Source organism: Lepidochelys kempii, chromosome 7 (genome assembly GCF_965140265.1).
Source record: "Lepidochelys kempii isolate rLepKem1 chromosome 7, rLepKem1.hap2, whole genome shotgun sequence".
Classification (NCBI taxonomy): Eukaryota; Metazoa; Chordata; order Testudines; family Cheloniidae; genus Lepidochelys; species Lepidochelys kempii.
The window spans coordinates 29,715,785-29,738,140 of record NC_133262.1 but is presented as its reverse complement, the minus strand read 5'-3'; the positions used below and the strand labels follow the sequence as shown (position 1 = coordinate 29,738,140).

Sequence of the window (22,356 nt, the reverse complement as noted above, 5' to 3'; positions counted from 1 at the left end):
AGTCCTTTTGGCCACAGCATTGCACTGGGAGCTCATGTTCTGCTGATTATCTTCCATGACCCCCAAGTCTTCTTCAGAGTCACTGCCCCCAGGATGGAGGCCCCCATCCTGTCAGCATGGCCTACAGTCTGGGTGCCTAGATGTATAACTTTTCATTTGGCCATCTTAAACAGCATATTGTTTGCTGTGCCTGGCTTACCACTGTGTGTGTATGTGTCTGTACAGTGTTTGCAGAGTGTGCGTTCGTGTGTACAGCATCTGTAGAGTGTGTATACAGATCATAGTGAGGGGGTGGGCAGGTGGGGCTGATGTTTCTGTAGTGTAGTTGTGGTGTGAACAGCTACACAACCTACCATACTCAGCTCCCTCCACAAAGCAGCCCCCACACATGTCAATCCCAGTATCCTCCACTCTCTCTCCTTGCAGTTCCCCCAGTCTTCCCACCCCAGTATTGCCATCCCCTCAAGATCCAGCTGGTATCCCCTCTCAATTCCCCATGCCCCACCCCAGGGATTCCCTCCCCCCATTCCTGCCCCTCCTGGGAACCCAAAGCAATTAATGAAATAATGGAGAGAGGATCCTACTGGTGCGTGATGGAGGAGGATGGACCAAACCCTGACAGCATTGACCAGGGAGACGCCCCGCACTGAATCCCCCTGCAGGTGGCACAGGCTCCACCCCACAACCCAGCACAGACACACACACCCCATCTGACACAGACCCTGTAGCAAAGATTCCCCCTCATTACCCACCTGCCCCTGTAGAGAGGCAGGAGGCCAAATGGATGTTTGTGTGTGCAAACATATATGGAGCCAGGCAATTACATGTCCTGCCCCCTGGTTATGGTTTTCTAAAGCCAGTCCCTTTGTGCACACAGCCACACCACTGTCTCTCCCATGCACACTTCCTTTTCTGTCACATTCACACACACACCCGCCCTTCCTTCTCACACTCACCCCTCCCAGTCTCCCTCATCTCTCTTTCACCCCTTCTCTGTCTGTCACACACATCCCCCTATCCCTGTCTTTATCACTCACATAAACCCTTTGGATCACATTCTCTCATCCACACAGTCCTCTCCCCAACCTCTCCCAAACACCCACCCACCCCATCTCACCCCACCTTTTGTCTCTGTCTCTGCTCATATCCCATTGTCTGTCTCACACCCCCGCCCTTTCTCTCACATACACCCTCTCACACACTCACTCATACACACACTTCTTTCCCAGCCTCTCTCTAACACAGACTTAACCCCCCCACCCATCTCACATACCTTCTTTGTCTCTGTCTCACACACCCCCCTACCCCCCTCACCCACCCTTTGTCTCACACACCCCCTCCTCTGTCTCTTGCACACTCACACCCTCCTTGTTTCCCTCCCCCTCCCCACCCCCCCACAACATTCACCATTGTCTCTCTCACACAGCCCCTTTGTCTCTCATTCTGGCACCCCCCCTTCCATCTCTCCTTGTCTCACACACACTCCCATTCCCCTAGCCCCTCTTTATCTCACACACACCTCGCTCTGTGTTTCACACACCACTGTCATTGTCTCTGCCTCAAACCCTTTGTCACACTCAGAGACCCCTCCCTGTCTCACACAGACTACACCTCCGTCTCACCCATACACACTATCCATTGTCTGTTTTATACCCTTCCTGTCTCACACTCCGACCCCCTCATACTCACACCTATCCCTGTCTTACACCCTCACCAATCTCCCTGTCTCACCCCCTCTGTCTCACACCCCCATCTCACTCATACTCACATCCATCCCTGTCTCACACACTCACCCCCTCCCTGTCACTCACCCCCTCCGAGTCTCATACACTCACCCCCTCCTTGTCTCACCCCCTCCCTGTCTCACCCCCCCGTCTGTCTCTTACACACTCACCTCTCCCTGTCTCACACACACTACACCTCCGTGTCTCACCCATGCACACCATCCATTGTCTCTGGCTCACGCCCTCCCTGTCTCACGCTCATAGCCCCTCACACTCACCCCACCCACTCCCACTCCCACTCCCCCCTCCCTGTCTCACACTCACACCCCTCTCTCTGCCACACTCACACGCGGTTGCGCTTGCGCCCCGGCTCCTCCTCCCGGCTGGTTGCGAGCGGGGCCGGGGTTGGCAGTCGCGGCGGAGCCGGTCGAGAACCGGAGCAGGGAGCTGAGCGGAACTGAGGCGGGTCCCCGAGCCATGGGGCCCCGGGCTCCGCAGCGCTCCTAGGCGGGCGGGTCCGCCCGATTCCCCACGGCGGCGCCCCGAGCTCATGGGCGGCCGCACGGGCTGAGACCCCACGCCGGACGGGCTCGGAGGGACCCAGGCGTCCTGGCACCATGGCGTTCACCTTCGCCGCCTTCTGCTACATGCTCACCCTGGTGCTGTGCGCCTCGCTCATCTTCTTCGTCATCTGGCATGTGAGTGCGGGTGGAGGGTGGGGATCGGGATGGGGGTTCGGTGCTGGGGGGGGGTCGGGATGGGGGGATCCGGGCTGCGGGATGGGCGTGCTGGGAGGCTGCCCGTGTCCCTGTCAGGCCGCCTCCTCTGCCAGCCAGGCCCCCCGGAGATCGGGCCGGGGGCGGGGGGGATCCACCCCGTTCATGCTGCCCCGTTTCTGGGGTTCGGGCTTGTCTAGCTACTTGCTCCCCCCGCCCCCGCGTCTCTCGGTCCCTGGCTGACAGGCTTTGCCTGAGTCTCCGCTTTCAAGAATAGCAAGAACCGTGAATAATTCTGCAATGAAAGAGAGACCGAGAGTTCCGCTCTGCCCCCCGTCGCCCCCTGCCCCCATCACCCCGACACCGCACCAGCCCCAGTTCCCATCGCTCGGCTCCCCTTCTCACCAGCCCCTTGGCCCTGCGCCCTGGCTGCCCGGTACCAGTTTGGGGGTTGCTCCCCAGACCGGGCTGCTGGGAGGCGTTGGGCCGGACCGGGGCTCCCGTCAGTGTGTGTGTGTGTGTGTGTGTCTCTGTGTGTGTGTGTGTGTGCGCGATGCTGGTGCTGATATGGAGCCGACGTAGCTAAGAAACCCAGGGTTGGGGGGGGGGCCTGCCTGCGCTGCCCCCAGAACCCCTAGCCCCACCCCCGTCGTGGCTCCCCACTGTGTCCCAGCTCCCCCGGGTCTCCCCAACTGCCTCCCACCCCCCTCCCGGTCGGATCTTCCCCAAACACCCTCCCCTCCGCAGCCCGATCCCTCTCTCCCAGTCCCAACCCCCTCCCGTGCAGGATCCCTCCTGCCCCCAGCCAGATCCCCCGTGGATCCCCCAAATTGCCCTCCGCTGGATCGCCCCCCCCCGTTTGTTCCACGGCTGCTGCATATCCCGGGCTCCCCGCGATGTAGCCCCCCTTCTCTCTCAGCCGTAGCTAGGGAACCCGGCGCTGGTTGCCATGGGAACTACATCTGTTTACAAGATGGGCTCTGGGTATCAATAACAGGGTGGTGGGTTTAACTCCTCTGGTTCTGGGCGGGAGGTCTCCCCATCGCTCCCCTTCCTAGCCCTGCACCCCCAGCTCCGCCAGTGCCCCTCAGCCCTGCCTTGCAGCTCCCCCTCCTACCCTTGCCTCGGTGCCCCTCAATCCCCATCCGCAGCCCCCTGCTATCCCAGCCTGGGCTCCCCCACACGGACACGGGTCTGGCTTGGCTTTCCACTGCATAGACAGCCTGGGCCTGTCTCTCCTGTATCCCAGATTACTGCCTCCTCATCCCTGCCCCCTCCCCATGGGCATCACAGCACAGCTGTGTCATCCCCCTCCTTGCCCACCCCCCACCCCCAGAGTGCCCAACTGCTTTGGCACTTGCCCCTGTCATGGGAGGGCTCCAACCACAGCTGTCTGGAGCAATGATCTTTGCAATAGTCAGGGATGAAAATATGGTTGTGGGTGTTGGGAGTGCGGGGCACCAGCAGGGCTGTGGGGTGGGGGAAGCCCAGGGCTGGGATAGCAGGGGGCTACAGGAGTGAGGGGCCCCAGCTGTGTTTGGGGCATAGGATGCATTTGAAACAGGGACCACTCCTGACCCCTGGCCAGAGGGGTCTGTCCCTGGCAGCAACGATCCAGGTGGGTCTGGGAGCTGCAGGCTGTCAGCTATTTCCTCCCCTGGTGCTGAGATGCAGCCACCTCTGGGGTGGGGCACAGGGGCTGTTTATACAGGGATCCCTTGCCTGGCACTGAACTGCAGCCACCTCAGGGGGGCAGGGTGTGTGTGTGTGTGATAACAGGACAGTGTCACACAACAGTTTAGGACAGAAAGTGAAGCAGAATCCTGTCTGTCTGAAGAGTGCCCTAGGAGGACACAGGAGTAGGGCTGGGTGTGAGCTGCATTTCCCATTTCATGGCAAATTCCACAAATTCAACATTTTTTCCTGGAACAGAAGCAAAATATTTGGAAATTTCCCACAAAAGGAAACGACCCCCCCCCCCACCTCCCCCAGGCATTTGGGGTTAATGGAAGCGTCTGGTTCCCATTTCAACCTTTTCCAACTTTTAATGGTTTTCTATATAAAAACGATGAATTTCGTTCTGAAAAGTCATTTCAAAACCCACTGCCAAACCTTTTCATTCCAAAAACGTGCAAACAGGCCCGTCGCGTTTGGCCAGAAATGGCATTTTTATTAAGAAACAGTCCGAGGAAAAATTTCAGCTCCAGTCAGAAGCAAAAGGGAATGTACCAAACAGAGTGTGAACAGAGCCCCTGACATGTAAGGATTTTGTCCTGCCCCGCTCCCTGCACTACAGCGCCCCCTGCGGAGCCCCCCCTCACTCTGCGCCCTGCAGTACAGCGCCCCCTGCGGAGCCCCCCCCGCTCCCTGCACTACAGCGCCCCCTGCGGAGCCCCCCCTCACTCTGCGCCCTGCAGTACAGCGCCCCCTGCGGAGCCCCCCCCCCGCTCCCTGCACTACAGCGCCCCCTGCGGAGCCCCCCCCTCTGCTCCCTGCAGCGCCCCCTGTCCTGCCCCGCTCCTCGCGTCGCAGCACCACAGTGGGGTCAGTAATGACTGCGAGGAGGGAGTGCCCCCTCTTGAGCCCCCTGCTCTGCTCCCTGCAGCACAGCGCCCCCTATTGAGGCCCACCCTGCAGCACAGCGGTGGAGGCTTTAGGGCGGGATGTGGCCGGGGTTGAGCCCTGGGAGCAGCTGTCCCAGGCGGCTGTGGGGATGGAGATAGGGGCTGCTCTGTGCCTTGCTGGCCCCTGTATCTAACCCCCCAGGGGTCCTGACAGTGAAGTTGTGTCACTGCCAGTGCTTAATTTGTGCCAGGGCTGAACCCGGCACCCTGGGCTTGCTGCATCAGTTACAGATGGAAAGGAATTGTTGAGCCCCAGCACCTCTTTCATTACAAATTAAGCACTGGTCACTGCCCGGCCCCCCCCCCCGCCCCGGCCATTAACACCCTTCTGTGCTCTGCCCCAGGGCCACACAATGGCCCATCCAGCCCAGTATCCCTCAGAGGTGTGCTGAGGGGGAGCTCACTGTGGTGCCCTCCTTCCTTTCTCTGCTGGGGGTCAGGGGTTTGCATTGAACTCCAGCACCCCACAGATAAGTGACCTTTCCTCCCTGAACATGCGGCACATCCCATAATACTTTGAGTGCTGAGGGGGGCCCTGCCCCATTCCCTCGCTGCCCCCACTTGAGCCCTTGGGAACCATAGATTCCCCTCCCCACCCAGCAGTGGAGGGTAAACTGAGGCAAGGGGGTCAAACAGCTTGCACAGTGGTATGCAGGGAATCTGCAGGGGAGCCAGGAACAGAACCCAGGTGTCCTGAGCCCCAGCCCTGGGGCCCCCACTCCCCTGTCAGGGCCTGGCCCCTGCAGGGGCTTGGCTGCATGGGAGAGCCCATATGTGTCTGCACATTGCTTTGCTGGGTCTCCTCAACCAAGCTCCTAGCAGAGATGGTGCCCCCCTGTAATTCCCACCCCCCCCCCAGCAGTAAGCAGCCCTCTTGCCACCGGGGAGCCCAGAGGCTGAATAGTTTCCCGGACTCGAGGCAGAGTCCTGGGGGATCCTTGTGTGGAGGGAGGGGCAGGAGTGCTGGAACAATTTGTATAGTGGGGGTGCTGAGAGTCATTGAACCAAATTGTAAACCCTCGATAGAATGGAAGCCACTTCAAGTTAGGGGGTGCGGCAGCACCCCCGCACCCCTAGTTCCAGCACCTTTGGGGGGGGAGCTCCCCCAGCCAGGGCTCCTCTCTCAATAGAAGGAGTGAATTGCTCTGGATGTCCCCTGATCCTGCCCTTCCCCAGGCTCAGAACCCAGGTGACTGGGATCAGGGACCCAGGCGATCGGGGGGACTCAGGCGATTGGGAATCAAGGTGCCTGACCCCTCGGAGCAGCAGGGAAAGTTCGTCCCGCGCACTCCCCCCCTGCTGGAAACCATCCTGTTGCCCCGTGACCGGCTCTCAGGCGGCCAATGGTGGGTGGGTCACACTCTGGTTTCTCTCCCTCCAGTTCTGGGCAGGTGCTGGGCGTGGGGGAAATGGAGGGGATGGAGTTTGTAGCCGTGCAAAGCCAGTGTACCTCAATCCTGACCTGCAGCCCCCCCAGCTCTGCCAGTGCCCCTCAATCCTGACCCACAGCCCCCCAGCTCTGCCGGTGCCCCTCAATCCTGACCCCCAGCCCTCCTGTTCTGCTGGTGCCCCTCAATCCCAATCCCCTGCTATTCCAGCCCTGGGTTTACCACCTTCCCACCCCCACCCCCAGCACACACTGACCCCTAATCTCCCACACTGTGCCTGTCACAAAATTATGTCTGTCCCAGCACAAGCTGGAGTGTTGGACCCTGTCTAGGGCCTGGTATGTGCAGTGAATTTGTGGGATCTCAGCTTCATTCTGTGTGGGGCAGGCACCCAGCCACAGAGAGCAGCAGCTAAATGGTCCAGCCAGCCACCTCGTTACCCCATCCCTGGCTCCCTGCTCCCCCAGCTGGCCTTGCAGGCTGTTCCTAGGGCTCCGATTATGGGGGGAGGATGCTGAAGCAGAATCCCTCCCCTGCCAGGCACAGAAGCCACGTGTGAGGGTTGCTAAGCAACCCCGACAGGCGCCTGTAGTCCTCATTGTTGCTTTGACAGGTACCAAGTGCAGCTCAGATCTGACTGTGGCTGGAGAGGAGCCCAGGGCTGGGTTAGCAGTGGGCTCTGGGCTGGGTTGGGGGGCACCATCAGAGTTGTGGGGGTGGAGGAGAGCCCAGGGCTGGGTTAGCAGTGGGCTCTGGGCTGGGTTGGGGGGCACCATCAGAGTTGTGGGGGTGGAGGAGAGCCCAGGGCTGGGTTAGCAGTGGGCTCTGGGCTGGGTTGGGGGGCACCATCAGAGTTGTGGGGGTGGGGGAGAGCCCAGGGCTGGGTTAGCAGGGGGCTCTGGGTTGGGTTGGGGGCACCATCAGAGCTGTGGGGGTCAGGGGATCCCAGGGCTGGGCTAGCAGGGGGCTGAGGGTCAGGATTGGGGGAACCAGCAGAGCAGAATTGTGTGTCTCAGCCCATCACCTTGATGAGTCTCTGCTCTGAGAGCCCAGAAACTGGTGACGGGAGTAGCTGGGGCTGGGGCACATGCCAGGGAGCCAGGAGGCTCTGGGTGCTGGTAAGTGGGCCTGAGTGTGATGGACCTGGACATGCTTAATGTGGGGGGAGGGGGCAAACTCACAAGCAGGGGCTCTGGAAGGGGGAAGGGAATCCCCCAGACACACCTGCTGGAGACCACGGCAACAGGACTGAGCTCAGGCTAGTGACAGAAACATCTCCATTTGGGAAGGCCGGGGGGTATCGGCTCTGATCCAGGCTGGGGGCTCCTCCAGCCCCCCACTGTCTCACACCGGATCTCTCCCAGCCCCCGGAGGATGGGGAGGCAGTGGCTGAGTCACCCCATTTGGCTGGGGCTCCGGGGCTGGCTGTTCCGGAGCCGGCTGTGCTGGCAGGAGCCCAGGAAAAGCCATGTGGAGTCGGGGGAGGAAACAGGACCCCCCAGGGAAGCTGGGTCTCTCCACATCCTGCTGGGAGCTAACTTCCCTGGTAACGCTTGGGGGAGGATGGATCCAGGCTTTCAGGGGGCAGATGAGTTCAGGGGGCTGGAAGCCAGGACTCCAGGTTCCATCCCAGCTCTGTCAGGGGAGTAGGGGCTAGTGGTTAGAACAGGGAGGGGCTGGGAGCCAGACTCCTGCTCTGATCCTTGATATTTTTATTATTGATATGGAAGTGCAAAGCAGCAGAGACTGGTGAATTCCTGTCCGCTTGATCACTTCTGGGGAGTTTATCAAGCAGTGACTGTTAGCAGTAGGGTCCGTCTGTTCCTTCCCACCTCCTGTATCCACAAACCAGCCAGTCCCCTGGCCCTGGGGCTGGATTGGAGCCAGCGCGCCATAGAAGGGAAAGCCCCATGTCCCATTCTCTAGAAGGGCTAGAGAGGAAGGGTGACAGAATGGGGAGCTGAGAACGTGTATGTGTGTGTGAGGGGGTCCGGCTGGGTGCCCCAGTGGGTGGCACTGCAGATGCTCCTCTCTGGCTTTATCAGCCCTCAGTTGGGGTCACCCCGTGCAAATTGGCAGGATGGGGTCTGATTTGCATACGTAAATAAGATTGTGTGGGTTGGGCCAGACACTGCCTAGGTGATCATGTCCTCAGGCAGCCCCACCATGGGCTTGTGTGACCCCCCCTCGCCTGCTTCCCCCGGGGCGACCCTCCTGGGAACTCCCTACCCTTCCCTCAATGAATGGGGGAGCCCCCATGGGAAGGTCGGGGGGATGGATCCCTGTATAAACAACCCCTGCACCCCACCCCAGAGGCAGCTGCATCTCAGCACTGGGTAAGAGATCCCTGGATACACTGCCCCCATGTCCCACCCCAGACTCAGCCGTGTTCCAGGGCTGGGCCGGGAGTATCTGTCTCTCTCTGCAGCTGTCTCTGACCCTGCTCCCCCCACAGATCATCGCCTTTGACGAGCTGCACACAGACTTCAAGAGTCCCATTGACCAGGGGAACCCGGCAAGGGCAGTAAGTCAATAGATGTGATGGGAGAGGTGTGTCTGTCTCTGTGTCCGTCTGTGTCTGACCCTCCCCCTCACCCACTGCCATGCCCCCCCCCCATGTCGCCCATGTCATTCCTATATTTCTTAAATGTGGTGTCCACTCAACCGTCCTCTGCCATGAATGAGTGACAGTGCCATGAAGGGTGCAGGGCTCCCAGACTCCTGGGTTCTATCCAAGCTCAGGGAGGGGAGGGGAGTCTAGTGAGTTAGAGCTGGGGGGCTGGCAGGACTCCTGGGTTCGCTCTCGCTGGCTGTGCTGCGCTGAAGTTTGTGTCACTCAAATGTTTTTTCGGAAGGTCCCAAAGTTCCCATCAGCCCCTGGGGCTGGTCCTCTGGGGGGGTGTCAACACTACTCTGGGGCTGGGATTTCAACAGGCTTCCAAGGCTCTGCACCAAACCACCCCCTCCCATCCCCTCACCCCTCTTCCTTTTCTACCCCAGTACCCCACCCCCTCCTTCTCTCCTCATCACACCCCTGGTCCAACCCCACTGCTTGTTGCTTTTTCATCTCTCTTTGTCTAGTTTGATCCAGCTGCATCAGTGCTGGGTCCCCTCCATCCCAGTCCCCAATCCCCCCGCTAGCCCACCCCTGGGCTTGCGCTCAGCTCTGCCGATGCCCCTCAGTCCTGACCTGCAGCAGCCCTGGATCCTGTTCCCTCCATGCTCAGCTGATACTCTTCAGTCCCAACCCCCTGCTATCCCAGCAGCAACCATTCAGATGGGGGTCAAGGTGCGGGTGGGTTCTGGGAGCTGACTGTGCTCAGGCGTGGGGGTCGAGGAGCTGTAATTAAAGGTGCTGCTGACAATCACTAAAACTGCCCCTCCCCACCAGCAATGTTCCCTCTAATTTTTCACAGGCCGTGTGTGCAAAAAATTTCTTCTGTGCAAATTTTTGTGTGCACGGTGTTTCACCGTGTGCGTGGGGTTTAGGATCTGTGTGAACACGCACAGAGCAGAGGGAACAGTGCCCCTCAGGGTTTGCAGGGGCGGAATAGCACCCTGGGGCCTCGAGAGGGGAAGGGGCTTGCTATGGGTCACAGTGAGTCAGTAGCAGACCTGAGGAAAAAACCCCACTCCCACCCCAGAGCCAGGGATAAAACCAAGGAGTCCTGACTCTCCCTCTCTCTCCTGCTCAAACCCCTTACACCAGCATTTCCCAGGGGGTGGGACCCAAAATTGGTTGGCGGAATGTTTCAAAGGGTCACGTGGCAGCTCCTAGCCCATGGGGCTGGCTGGGCTCTCCCTGCTCCACGCACTGCAACTTCTGCAGTCCCAGCACCCCTCAGGTTTGGCCCAGCCACCCAGACAGGCCAAATCTGAGTGAGTGGCGGCCCTGTAACCCCATGAGCCAGGTCACAACTCCACCCACACACATTTGGTCCAATCAGGTGGGCGGGGCCAAACCTGAGCCACGCCGCAACCGCCAGAGGTTGCGATGCCTGGCACTACCCAAGCCAGCACAGGAGCTGCTGCTGTGGGGTGAGTGCCATGCAGTGCCCAACCTCGTCCTGAGGGCAGGAGCTGACCGAAACCCCCCCCAAGGCCTCCGCCCCCCCAGACTATTTACTGAGTCGCGACAGGCCATAAACTTTTACAAAGGGGTCCTGAGCCCCCAAAAGTTGTGAACCACTGCACTAGACCCTCCCCTCCCTTCCAGGAGTGGGGGATAGAACCCAGGTGTCCTGGTGGGTGGCGAGCCCTGACTGCTGCCTGTGTGTCGGCTGCAGTAACAGAGTTGCTGGGAGAGGAATTCAGGTCACACAGAGCTGTTTATATTTAGGGAAATGGAGTGGGAGCGATGGCCCCAGCTGCAGTCCCTGGCTTGGGGCCCCCGAGGTTGCTGGGATTGACTCTGCCCAGGTTAGGCACAGTGGAGGGGACAGATGGGCCAGGTGAAGGAATAACTCCTCATAGGGCAGAGTGCTCCCTGTCTGTGCAGCCCAGAGCCCTGGAGTCAACCACCTCCCTGCTCGCACACAGCATCTGCCTGACTGATGGGAAACTGAGGCACAGATGGGGGAGGAACTGAATCAGGGTCATGCAATGAGTAGGGATGAGAAAGGGAAATAGAACCCAGAAGTCCTGGCTCCCAGCCCTCCTGCTCCAATCCTAGACCCCACTCTCACCCAAATTCTATTCATTAACATTTCAGTACTGGAGTAACCTCATTTCATATCTGATACCAGAATCCAGGCCCAACCCCAGTGCAGCCAGGGGTGACTCCGGATATACCTTGTGGGAGCTGACACCAGAATCTGGCCCCGACCCCAGTGCAGTCAGGGGTAACTCTGGATACAACCTGTGGGAGCTGACACCAGAATCCGGCTCTGACCCCAAGTGCAGTCAGGGGTGACTCTGAATATGCTCTGTGGGAGCTGACACCAGAATCCGGCCCTGATGTCAGTGCAGTCAGGGGTGACTCTGGATTTATCCCAGGTAACCAACATCAGACTCTGGCCCACACTCCATCGCAGGCAGATGGTGACTTTGGATTTACTCAGGCTCTCAGCTCAGAATCTGTCCCTAGCCCAATTGCACTTGCTGACTCTGGATCAGTGCTTAATTTGTGCCAGGGCTGAGCCCCAGCACCTCTGGGCTTGGCAGTGCCGAGCCCCAGCACCTCTGGGCTTGCTGCATCAGGTATGAATGTAAAAAATCGCTTGAGCCCCAGCACCTCTTTCATTACAAAGTAAGCACTGCTCTGATTGACCGGGGGAAGCTGAGCTCAGAATCCAGCCCTCATCCCGTTGCTGTTGCTGGGTGACCAGATTTACCACAAGGGAACTGAGATCTGGGGGCCACTGGGGGCTGGCGGGGATGAGATGGGGGTGAAGAAGGAGGGGAAAGAAGGAGCTGGGGAAATTGATGGGGATGGGTTCTGGGGGCTGGCCTTGCTCAGGTGGGGGGGAGGGGTCACAGCAGAGTGAATTGTGGGGTCTGGCTGTGCTCAAGAGGGGTTGAGCAGGTGGGGGGACCTTGCTGTGTGAGTCCTGCTTGTAAGTTTGCCTTTCCTGTTATCGATCCAGCCAGGGTTTGGGGTTCACTGGGTGGCAAAAGGGAAGAGACACTGAGGTTTCAGCCCCCCCAGATGAAGCTCAAGTTGCTTCCTGTTCTCTGCAGGGTTGGTAGCAGTGTGGGGAGCCCAGGGCTGGATAGCAGGGACTGCGGGTTTGAGGGGCTCTGACAGAGCTGTATGGGGAGCCCAGGGCCGGATAGCAGGGGCTACGGGCCAGCACAGGGATACCAGCAGGGTGTCCAGGATTCCAGAGCTGGAATCCTCTCAGGCTGAGTCTCTGTTGGAAAAAGCTGCCATTTGAAGTCTCTGTCGCCCAGTCTCAGGGTTTGATCATGGCATTTGGTGTCTTAGGGCATGTCTATGCTACAACCAAACACCCGGGTTGGCCCCTGTCAGCTGACTCAGGCTCATGGGGCTCCCTCCCTCCTCACGGGGTCCCAGAGGCCAGGCTCCAGCCTCAGCAGTTTCATAGCCCCTCAGCCCGAGCCTCGCCCACCTGAGTAAGATGGCATGGCCTAGCTATGTGTTTTTTATTGCAGTGTAGACATGCCCTTAAATCCCCAGCTCCCAGAGTCCTGGGATCTTCTGAGAATCGTGGCTTTCATATATAAACCCCCCCAGAAACTTTCTCTCCCTTGTGGGGAGAAGCTGGGAACTGCCTCCTGGAGGCACCCCACAGGCACTGAGCCAATAAATACAAGCCCAATGGCACATGATTTCAAAGCTAGTCTCCTGGTTTTGGGGCCCCACTAGCTTCGGGGTTTATGCTGAAGAAACTGGAAATGTAAATGTTCCCTTTCCCCTCACGGGAGCACAAGTGGAGCCACTGCTCTTGAGCTCTGTCTATGTAGGGGCTAGTATTTGTGTTTGTGCAGGGCTTAATGTCTGGGGTTTATGTGGGGTCTTGTCTGTGTTTGTGTAGGGCTTAGTCTCACTGTTTATATAGGATCTTACAAGACCCTTGACTTGCGTATTGTACAAGCCCTAACTAAGGGCACACATTGTGTCAGACAATGATGTGAATGATGGAGCCTGAATCCTCTTTACAACTTGGGGGGGAAGGAAGTGGGGCCCCAGAGGCCCTGGGATTTGGGCTCCACCTTCATTTTGGACTTTCTGCAAACCCTAGCCCTATATAAGGGCAAGGAAGTGTCTTCATGGCTACTTGCACCCCCACCCCTGATCCCAGCTCCAGCAATAACCCGACACACAAAACTAATTCCCAGAGTGGGTATCCATGTACACACCCTCCCCTCCCCAACCACAAGCCCTCATTCACCTCCCACAGCTGAGAATAGAACCCAGGAGTCCTGGCTCCCCTCCTCCCCCACACCCTGCTCTAACCACAAGGTTCCTAGATTATAAAGCCAGAAGGGACAATTGTGATCATCTAGTCTGTCCTCCTGTATAGCCTGTTCCAGTGTCTAATTAAAGCGCTGGGGCAGGTTACTTGGGGAGGCAGTGGAATTCCCACCAGTGGAAGTTTTTAAGAACAGGTTAGACAAACACCTGGCAGGGGTAAGCCAGGTTTATTTGGTCCAGCCTCCTTCAGGTGGGTGGCCTAGATGACCATGTTAGGTGCATTCCAGCCCTACATTGCTATGATTATATAACACAGGGCATATGACTTCCATGAATTAACTCCTGGTTGCACTAGAATAGAGCAGATCTGTTATCAAAATATCCCATTTTGATTTAAACATTGCCAGCGATGGTGAATCCACCACAGCCCTGGATAAATTGTTCCAACGTTTAATTACCTGCACTGTTAAAAATGTAGGTGTCTTATCCCTAGTCTGAATTTGTCCAGCTTCAACTTCCAGCCCTTGGCTCTTGTTAGACCTTCGGCTGCTCTATTGCAGCTCCATTATCCAATTTCTGTTCCCCACGTAGCTACTTCTAGCCTGTGATCAAGTCACCCCTTAATCTTCTCTTTGTTAAACTAAACAGATCGAGCTCCTGGAGCCTCTGACTCTGAGGCATGTTCTCTAAGTCTTTAGTCATTCTCGTGGCTCTTCGCTGAGCCCTCCAATTTATCAGCATCCCTCTTGCATTGTGGTACGAGAGCTGGATGCAGGATTCCAGTAGTGGCCACACCAGTGCCACACCCGGAGGTAACAGAACCTCCCTTCTCCTAGTTGGGATTCCCGTTTACACACCCCAGGCTCGCATTAGCCCTTTTAGCCACGGCATCGCACTTGGGAGCCTGTGTTCAGCTGATTAGCCGCCATGAGCCCCAAGCCCTTGTCAGAGTTCCCTGTCCTGAAAGTATGGCCAGTGTTCTTTGTTCCTAGAGGTGTATGTTTACATTTGCCCATATTACAACACACATTGTTTGCGTGTGCCCAGCTTACCCAGGAAGCCAGATCGCTCTGTATCCGTGACCTAACTTCATTATTTATTACTCTCCCAATCTTTGTGTCATCTGCAAACATTTCATGATGATTCGATGTTTTCTTCCAGGTCACTGATAAAAAGGTTAACTCGTGTAGGGCCAAGAGCTGATCCTTCGGGACCCCACTAGAAACACTCCCATTCAGTGATGATTCCCTGTGTACAGTTACATTTTGCGACCTAGCACTTAACCAGCTTAACCCCATTTAATGTGTGTCATGTTGGGTTTGTATTGTTCAAGGTTTTGAATCACAATGTCATGCAGCATCACATCAAATGCCTTACAGACGTCTCAATATATTACATCAGCTTTATTACCTTTATCAACCAAACTTGGAATTTCATCAAAGAATATACCAAATTAGTTTGACAGGAACTATTTTCCATAAACCCACGTTGACTGGCATTAATTATATCACACTCCTATAATTCTTTATTAATTGAGTCCCATCATATCTGCAGCCCCATGTCTTGCCTGGGATTGATGTCAGGCTGACAAGCCTATAATTACACAGGTCCATCCTTTGGCCCAGTTTAAATACTGGTGCAACATTAGTGTTCTCCCAGTCCTCTAGAACAGGGGTTCTCAAACTTTTTCTTTCTAAGCTCCCCTCCCCGTCCCCCCCAACATGATATAAAAACTTCACAGCCCACCTGTGCCACAACAACTGGTTTTCTGCATATAAGAGCCAGGGCCTATGTTAGGGGTAGCAAGCAGGGCAATTGCCTGGGGCCCCATGCCACAGGGCCCCTGCAGAGCTAAGTTGCTCAGGCTTTGGCTTCAGCCCCAGGTGGCAGGGATCACGGCCCTGGGCTTCAGCCCCAGCCAGTGGGACTTTGGCTTTCTACCCTGCGAGTCTAATGCGAATCTAGGCCCCAGCGAGTCTAATGCTGGCCCTGCTTGGAGGAGCCCCAGAAACCTGCTCGCAGCCCTCCCAGGGGGCCCCAGACCCCTGGTTGAGAACCACTGTTCTAGAACTTCCCCAGTGCTCCAAAACGTATTGAAAAATCAACCCTAATTGTCCAGAGAGCTCCTTGGTCAGCTCTTTTAATACATTTGGATGCAAGTTATAGGGCCTTGCTGATTAAGAAATGTCCTAAGTGGCAAAAAAAACAAAACTTGCCGCCGAACGGGGAGGCGGAGTGATGGTGCAGCCGAAGAAGAGTCGCGTCCCCGCCGCCGAATTGCCGCCGAGCGCGAAATGTGCTGTGACAGAGCGGCCGCCAAATTCCCGCCGCTGCCGAGGGTGGATTGCTGCCCCAGAGCCCGACCTCCTGCCGCCTGCTTGGTTCTCTGGTGCCTGGAGCCAGCCCTGACCTTAACTTTAGTAGACGCTGTTTAACATCCTCCGGAATTACTATTGGAATAGAAAGTGTTTCATCGCCATCATCATCATATGATATGAACACTCTATCTGGCTTTCTCTCAAATACAGAACACAAATAGTTATTGCATACTTCTGCCATTTCTACATTAGTATTGACAATTTTGCCATTTCCATTTAGGAATGGACCAATGTTGTTTTGTTCTTAACATTCTTGAAAAAAATTCCTTCTCATTGTCCTTAACTCTGCTGGCCAAACATCACTCCTTGTATCCTTTTGCTTTCCTTATTAATTTTCTACAATTCCTAGCTTCTGATTTATATTCATAGAATCATAGAATCATAGAATAGCAGGGTTGGAAGGGACCTCAGGAGGTCATCTAGTCCAACCCCCTGCTCAAAAGCAGGACCCATACGCAATTAAATCATCCCAGCCAGGGCTTTGTCAAGCCGGACCTTAAAAACTTCTCAGGAAGGAGATTCCACCACCTCCCTAGGCAACGCATTCCAGCGTTTCACCACCCTCCTAGTGAAAAAGTTTTTCCTAATATCCAACCTAAACCTCCCCCACTGCAACTTGAGACCATTACTCCTTGTCCTGTCCTCTTCCACCACTGAGAATAGTCTAGAACCAGCCTCTCTGGAACTACCTCTGAGGTAGTTGAAAGCAGCTATCAAATCCCCCCTCATTCTTCTCTTCTGCAGACTAAACAATCCCAGCTCCCTCAGCCTCTCCTCATAACTCATGTGTTCCAGACCCCTAATCATTTTTGTTGCCCTTCGCTGGACTCTCCCCAATTTATCCACATCCTTCTTGTAGTGTGGGGCCCAAAACTGGACACAGTACTCCAGATGAGGCCTCACCAATGTCGAATAGAGGGGGACGATCACGTCCCTCGATCTGCTCGGTATGCCCCTACTTATACATCCCAAAATGCCATTGGCCTTCTTGGCAACAAGGGCACACTGCTGGCTCACATCCAGCTTCTCGTCCACTGTCACCCCTAGGTCCTTTTCCGCAGAACTGCTGCCTAGCCATTCAGTCCCTAGTCTGTAGCTGTGCATTGGGTTCTTCCGTCCTAAGTGCAGAACCCTGCACTTATCCTTATTGAACCTCATCAGATTTCTTTTGGCCCAATCCTCCAATTCATGCTTCATGGCTATTGACTTCCCTTCTCTCCCTTTTGTATCTATCTGTCTTGTTCATTTATTGTAATGAACTGCCCTCACTTCATCTCTAAGTGAGGTGGGTTCTTTCTTGATTGTGGCTTTTTAGGCTTCTATTAAAATGTTCTTAAACAATTCCTAATTATCATTCACATTTTTCTCATTAAATTCTGCCTCCCAGCTGATTTGGTTCCTTTTAGCTTTCAGCCTTGTGAAACGAGACCTTTTAAACATAAGTTAATATATTGCTAGTTTGGGGTTTATTCTGTTTATACGTAACAAATGTGATCAAGTCATGATCGCTTGCATCTAAGCAACAACAAATTTTTAGTTCTGTGCTCAATTCCTCTTTATCTGTCCAGATGAGGTCTAATATAGAATTCCCTCATGTTGGATGCAACACTCTGAGCTAGGAAATTGTCATTTATAACTGCAATCTATACTATATAGAAATTCCAAGGATGCTTTCGCACTGACAGCAGGAGGCCTCCAGCAGATGTCACTCAGATTGAAGCCCCCATGATCACACTGTTCATGCCCCCTCTACTCATTAAAAACAGGTGTGGAAGGAGCCAGGCATCCTGTTCTCTAGTGGATTTGGTGGCATGTAGAAGACACCATCTAGTAACCAATCTATTGCTTTATCTGTTAGGACATTGATCTATAAGCATTGTAGCTCATTTGCTTCCTAGCTGTCGGTGACTCTGACACGCATAATGCTATATTTGACACACCCCTTGCCTTTTTGCCCACTTGATCCTTCCTAAATAGGCTATAACCATTGATTTCTAACATTCCAACCCCACTCCCATCCCAGAGCCAGGTATAGAACCCAGGAGTCCTGACTACCAGCCCCTCCCACCAGGCTTGAACACCCCTCTCTGTTCCTGCCTCACCCCCTTCTTTCAGCCCTCCCCTGTGCCAACTCTCAGTCTAATTCCCTGTTTCTTTTCCCCCTGCAGCGAGAGCGATTGAAAAACATTGAGCGGATTTGCTGCCTCCTGAGAAAGGTGCGTCCGTGTGTCCCTGTCCCTGCCTCAACAGTCTGTGTGTCCCCCCACGTCCATGTGGCCCCATCCCTGCCCCTTACGTCTTAGCTCTCCCAGTCCCCAAAACAGTGCATGACCAGTTCTTGAACCCCCAACCTGGGAGCAACTGACAGCGCCTGAACCCTCCAGCCCCCTGAACTCCTGCACCTCTCCAAACATCTGCACCTCCTCCCTATAGCCTCCTCACCTCTCCCCACTGCATCCTGAACCCCCAAGCTCCATCACTCCTTCCCTTCGTAGGCTCCCTGAACTTCCACCCCACAGCCCCCCACACCTCTTCCCACAGCCTCCTGAACCCCCAACCCCTCTCCCATCTCCTGCCCCTCCTAGGCTCCCTGCACCTCCTCGCACCCTCTCCCCTCCTAGGCTCCCTGGACTTCAGCCCCACAGCCTCCCACTTCTCCCACAGCCTCCTGAACGCCCAACCCCCTTGGCTCCCTGCACCTCCTCCCCACAGCCCCCCACAGCTCTCCCCACAGCCTTGTCTGCTCACACCCCCTCCCCTCCTAGGCTCCCTGCACTGCCTCCCCAAAGCCCCCAACATCTCTCCTCATAGCTTCCTGATCCCCCAAGACCCCTCCCACCCCTTCCCCTCCTAGGCTTCATGCACTTCCTTCCCTTTGCCACCCCCCCACCTCTCCCCACAGCTTTCTGAGCTCCCAACCCCTCTTGCACCTCCTCCTCCTCCTAGGCTCCCAGCATCTTCTCCCCACAGCCCCTGACACTTCTTCCCACACCCTCCTGAACCCTCACCCATCCCCCAGCCAGTCCCCACCTGCCTTAGGGCCAGATCAGAGCTGCCCCCTCCCCCAAGAAAGGCCCCATATCCTATTCCCTGCTACCCTGAGCCAGCCAGTTCCCCTGCCCTGGGGCCAGATTGGAGCTGGTGCCCCTGGGGAGGTGCTGTGTTGCTTGTGTCAGTTTCCCTGTTGTGTGTTGCTCTGCATTCCTGTCTGAGAATACTGCCCCCCCCCCGTATTATTTATGCCTGGCTGCTGGCAGGACAGGACACGGCCACGGCCAAGCCGCGGAATACTAATGGGGTGCCTGTGGGGAGCAAAGTGTGCTGAGGCGGCATCTACCCACCACTGGCACTGGGAGCCAGGTAGGGTTGCCAATTTTGGTTGGGCATATTCCTGGAGGTTTCCTCACATGACATAATCTTTAAGTACAGATTAATCTTAAATTCCTGGAGGGTTGACAACCCTAGAGCCAGGACTCCTGGGGTCTATTTCCCCACAGACCAGGGCTTGCTGTCTCTTCCAGCTCGTGGTCCCTGAATACTCCATCCATGGGCTCTTCTGCCTCATGTTCCTGTGTGCAGCCGAGTGGGTCACCCTGGGCCTCAACATCCCTCTGCTCTTTTACCACCTCTGGAGGTGAGTGGGTTCTGCGCCCTGGGATCCAGCCCTCCTCGAGAGGACAGCTTGTGGGGGGAGGGAGTGCAGCCTCTGGGGGTGGAGGGTTGGGATTGAAGGACACGGGGCGGGGTGCCCAGGGCTGGGCTGGGGGGGACGGGACCAGCAGAGCCGTGGGCATGGCGGGGCTAGCAGGGGGGCCGGCAGAGCCGCGGGCGTGGCTAGGCTAGGAGGGGGGGTTCTTTCCTAAGTACTACAAGAAGCCCCTTGCACGAGCCCCTGTCTGAACCCTGGCCTCGTTGCCCCCCCAGGTACTTCCACCGCCCGGCAGATGGGTCCGAGGTGATGTACGATGCTGTCTCCATCATGAATGCCGACATCCTCAACTACTGCCAGAAGGAGTCGTGGTGCAAACTAGCCTTCTATCTGCTGTCCTTCTTCTACTACTTGTACAGGTAGCGCCCCAGCACGGTCTCTGGGGAATCCTCACCGGGGCTGAGGTGCAGCCTCCTCTGGGGTGGGGCATGGGGAGCTTATACAGGGATCCCTTACCCAATGCTCAGGTACAGCTGTCTCTGGGGTGGGGCGCAAGTCTGTGTGCCTGGCGCTGACTGTGCGCCTCACTCCTGACCTGCAGCTCCGTTATGCTGCAGCATTTCAGGGTGTCTCTTTTTCTTTCTCTCCCCAGTATGGTTTATACTTTGGTGAGTTTCTAAGAGGACTGAGTGGGGGACCTCACAATTATCTCAGTGGCTGCTCCTGGACTCCTGGGCTTACCCCCAACCAGCTGTTTCTAGGAGAGCGCAAGAGATGCTGGGAACACGGGGGGCCCCTGAAACTCCAACACCCCCATGGGCGTGATGCACTGCCCCCATGGATTTGAGGCTCTGCCCCATCGCTGGACGACTCGCAGGATCAGACGTTGGGCATCCCCATATTAGGGCCGCCCCATGTTTTGAGTGACTCACTAAACCCTGCTGCCCCTCATTTCTGCAGCGCCCATGAGGAGGGAAGCATCTCCTTCCAGATGTACCCTCCCCACCTCTGAGATGGGGGCCAGGGCAGGAGCGACCTCCCCCACCCCAACTGTGACACTCCCCATTGCCACACCCCATTGTGAGCTTGTCTGTTGGGGAGCAGGGAGGGGGACGGGGCACCCTGCCCCACTGTTAAACCTATTTTAGGGTGCAGGGGAGCTGGATACTGGGCACCTCTCCCCTGTAGTGTCATTATAATGCGGGGGTAGGCGGTCAGGGCTGATGTCCCCAGGACTAGGGGTGTTATTCTGTTGGACACATTTACGTCTAATCCAGGGGGGTGTAACCCACCCAGGATCTCCCCACAACCTATGGAGCACAGCCCCTGGCCCCCCCACCCCAGGGCAGGCCCAAACCCCACACATGCCAGGGCGTGGCAGGGTATTTCTGTGTGTTTGTAGTGTTGAATTTGTTACCAGGAGTTATTGTCTGGAGTGGGGGCTGGGGGCCCAGGGGGTGCCTTAACTAGACCCCAAGGAGAAGGGGCTCAAGGCTGAACAATGACACCTCCACCCACTGCAAATGTCAGGCCCACTCCAACCCTCATTACCAAGTTGGGGGGAAGATTTTGGGGTGCACTCAAATTTGGGCCTTGAGTCCAGAAAGTGGGATGGGGGTCCCTGTGTGTGGGGGTGACCTGTTATCCTGCATGCGGGGGGGTGTCTCTGTGCAGAACACCCCATTATCTCACGTCGGGAGCTGTTCTGGGCTCGGTGCTGGGGAGGAAATCACTGGTTTTAGAAGGAGGGGATTCCCCCCTCCCCTGCACCTCCATCTGGGGTCAGACCCACACAGAAAGGGACCCTGGTGCCAGAGCTGTCTACAGGTGTTGGGGTGGGTGGGAGAAATCGCTCCCCCTTGGTCATTTCCCCCCCCTCCCCATTTCCCTCCCCTTCCCGGGACATTTGTGTATGAAAGAAACATTGGCTAAACAATCCTCAACTTTGTGGCTAAATAAAAACTTGCAAAAAAAAAAAAAAGGCCCCCCCATTGGCCTCCTGGTGTCTGTAAGTGGGACAATGGGCCCTCAGGGAGCGCTGGCTCCAGTCCGGCCACAGGGCAGGGCAGCGCTTTCCATGCTCGGGGCCACCAGCTCCAAGCCAGTCCCCTGCCACAGCGCTTCATTGCCCCGCTCCACAGCCACGGGAGAGGGGCTGAGCAGGCCCCTGACTGGCTGCCTCCCAAGGGCAGGCAGCACATTGCCGGGGCTGGGGGGGATGCTCTGGCACTGCTGCTGTGGGGGACTGTGAAGTGCTGGGCAGCCTGTCCCCACCAAGCCTGGCCTCCTGGGGACGTGTCTTTGCTCCCAGCCCACAGGGCACTGGGGAGCTGGTTTGCACTGCAACAGCGCAAGGGCCTTCAAGGGGTGCCAACATTGTGTTTAAAACTAAGGGCCTGTTTTCGTAGCCCCCCCCCCCCCGGCCTGCCCGATATTGTTGTTATCGGAGTTTGGAGCATGTAGCAATAAGAAGCCGTACTCACCCCCTGCACCTCCCCCACCCCCCACCATTCGCCAGGGGCATTGCTTGCTGCTTTTTGCAGCACTCAGCAACTCCAGAGCTTGTTGAGGTGAAAGTATAAGGGACGTACGTCCCGTGTAATAAGGGACTGCTGGCAGCCCTGCTTCTGCGTGGCCATTACCACAGGGACCCCCCAAAGCCTGCCAGGATGGGATGTGTGCTCTCACCCCAGGGCTAGGCACTGCTGTTGGAGCGTACGCAGCCCTTGAGCACCAGTGGGCACACACTCACGGGCTCAGCCCTTCATCCCTTCTTGCCAGACCAAACTCCTGCCCCCCCCAACACCCCTTACAGGGTCCCCCCCACCCCCCCCAACTAGCCTCACACAGAGCCTTCAGGACACACACTCCCCCACTGCCCACACACCCCAGCCACCTGCCCGGCCAGCAGTCACTCAGCGGTGGCTTGGTCTGTTACTCCTGCCTGAGCCAAAGGGACAACCCCAGGGTTGGCTGCTGTGGGGGACAGGGGCGGTGGAT

At 56.7% G+C, this 22,356-nt stretch overlaps 1 protein-coding gene across 2 annotated transcripts; it reads left to right on the top strand.

Moving 5' to 3' along the window:
- The first annotated feature begins 1,851 nt into the window (after positions 1-1,851).
- CNIH2 (cornichon family AMPA receptor auxiliary protein 2) lies at positions 1,852-21,350 on the top strand. 2 transcript variants are annotated; one of them, XM_073351616.1, is made up of 6 exons: positions 1,854-2,422; positions 8,908-8,976; positions 17,876-17,923; positions 19,229-19,341; positions 19,632-19,775; positions 20,009-21,350. In XM_073351616.1, exons 1-6 carry the CDS (start codon positions 2,342-2,344, stop codon positions 20,034-20,036), a joined length of 483 nt encoding a protein of 160 aa, XP_073207717.1. In that variant the 5' UTR covers positions 1,854-2,341; the 3' UTR covers positions 20,037-21,350. The 2 variants fall into 2 exon arrangements, with proteins under 2 accessions (XP_073207718.1, XP_073207717.1); XM_073351617.1 differs by lacking the exon at positions 8,908-8,976 and having other exon boundaries at positions 1,852-2,422.
- Positions 21,351-22,356: the final 1,006 nt, after the last annotated feature.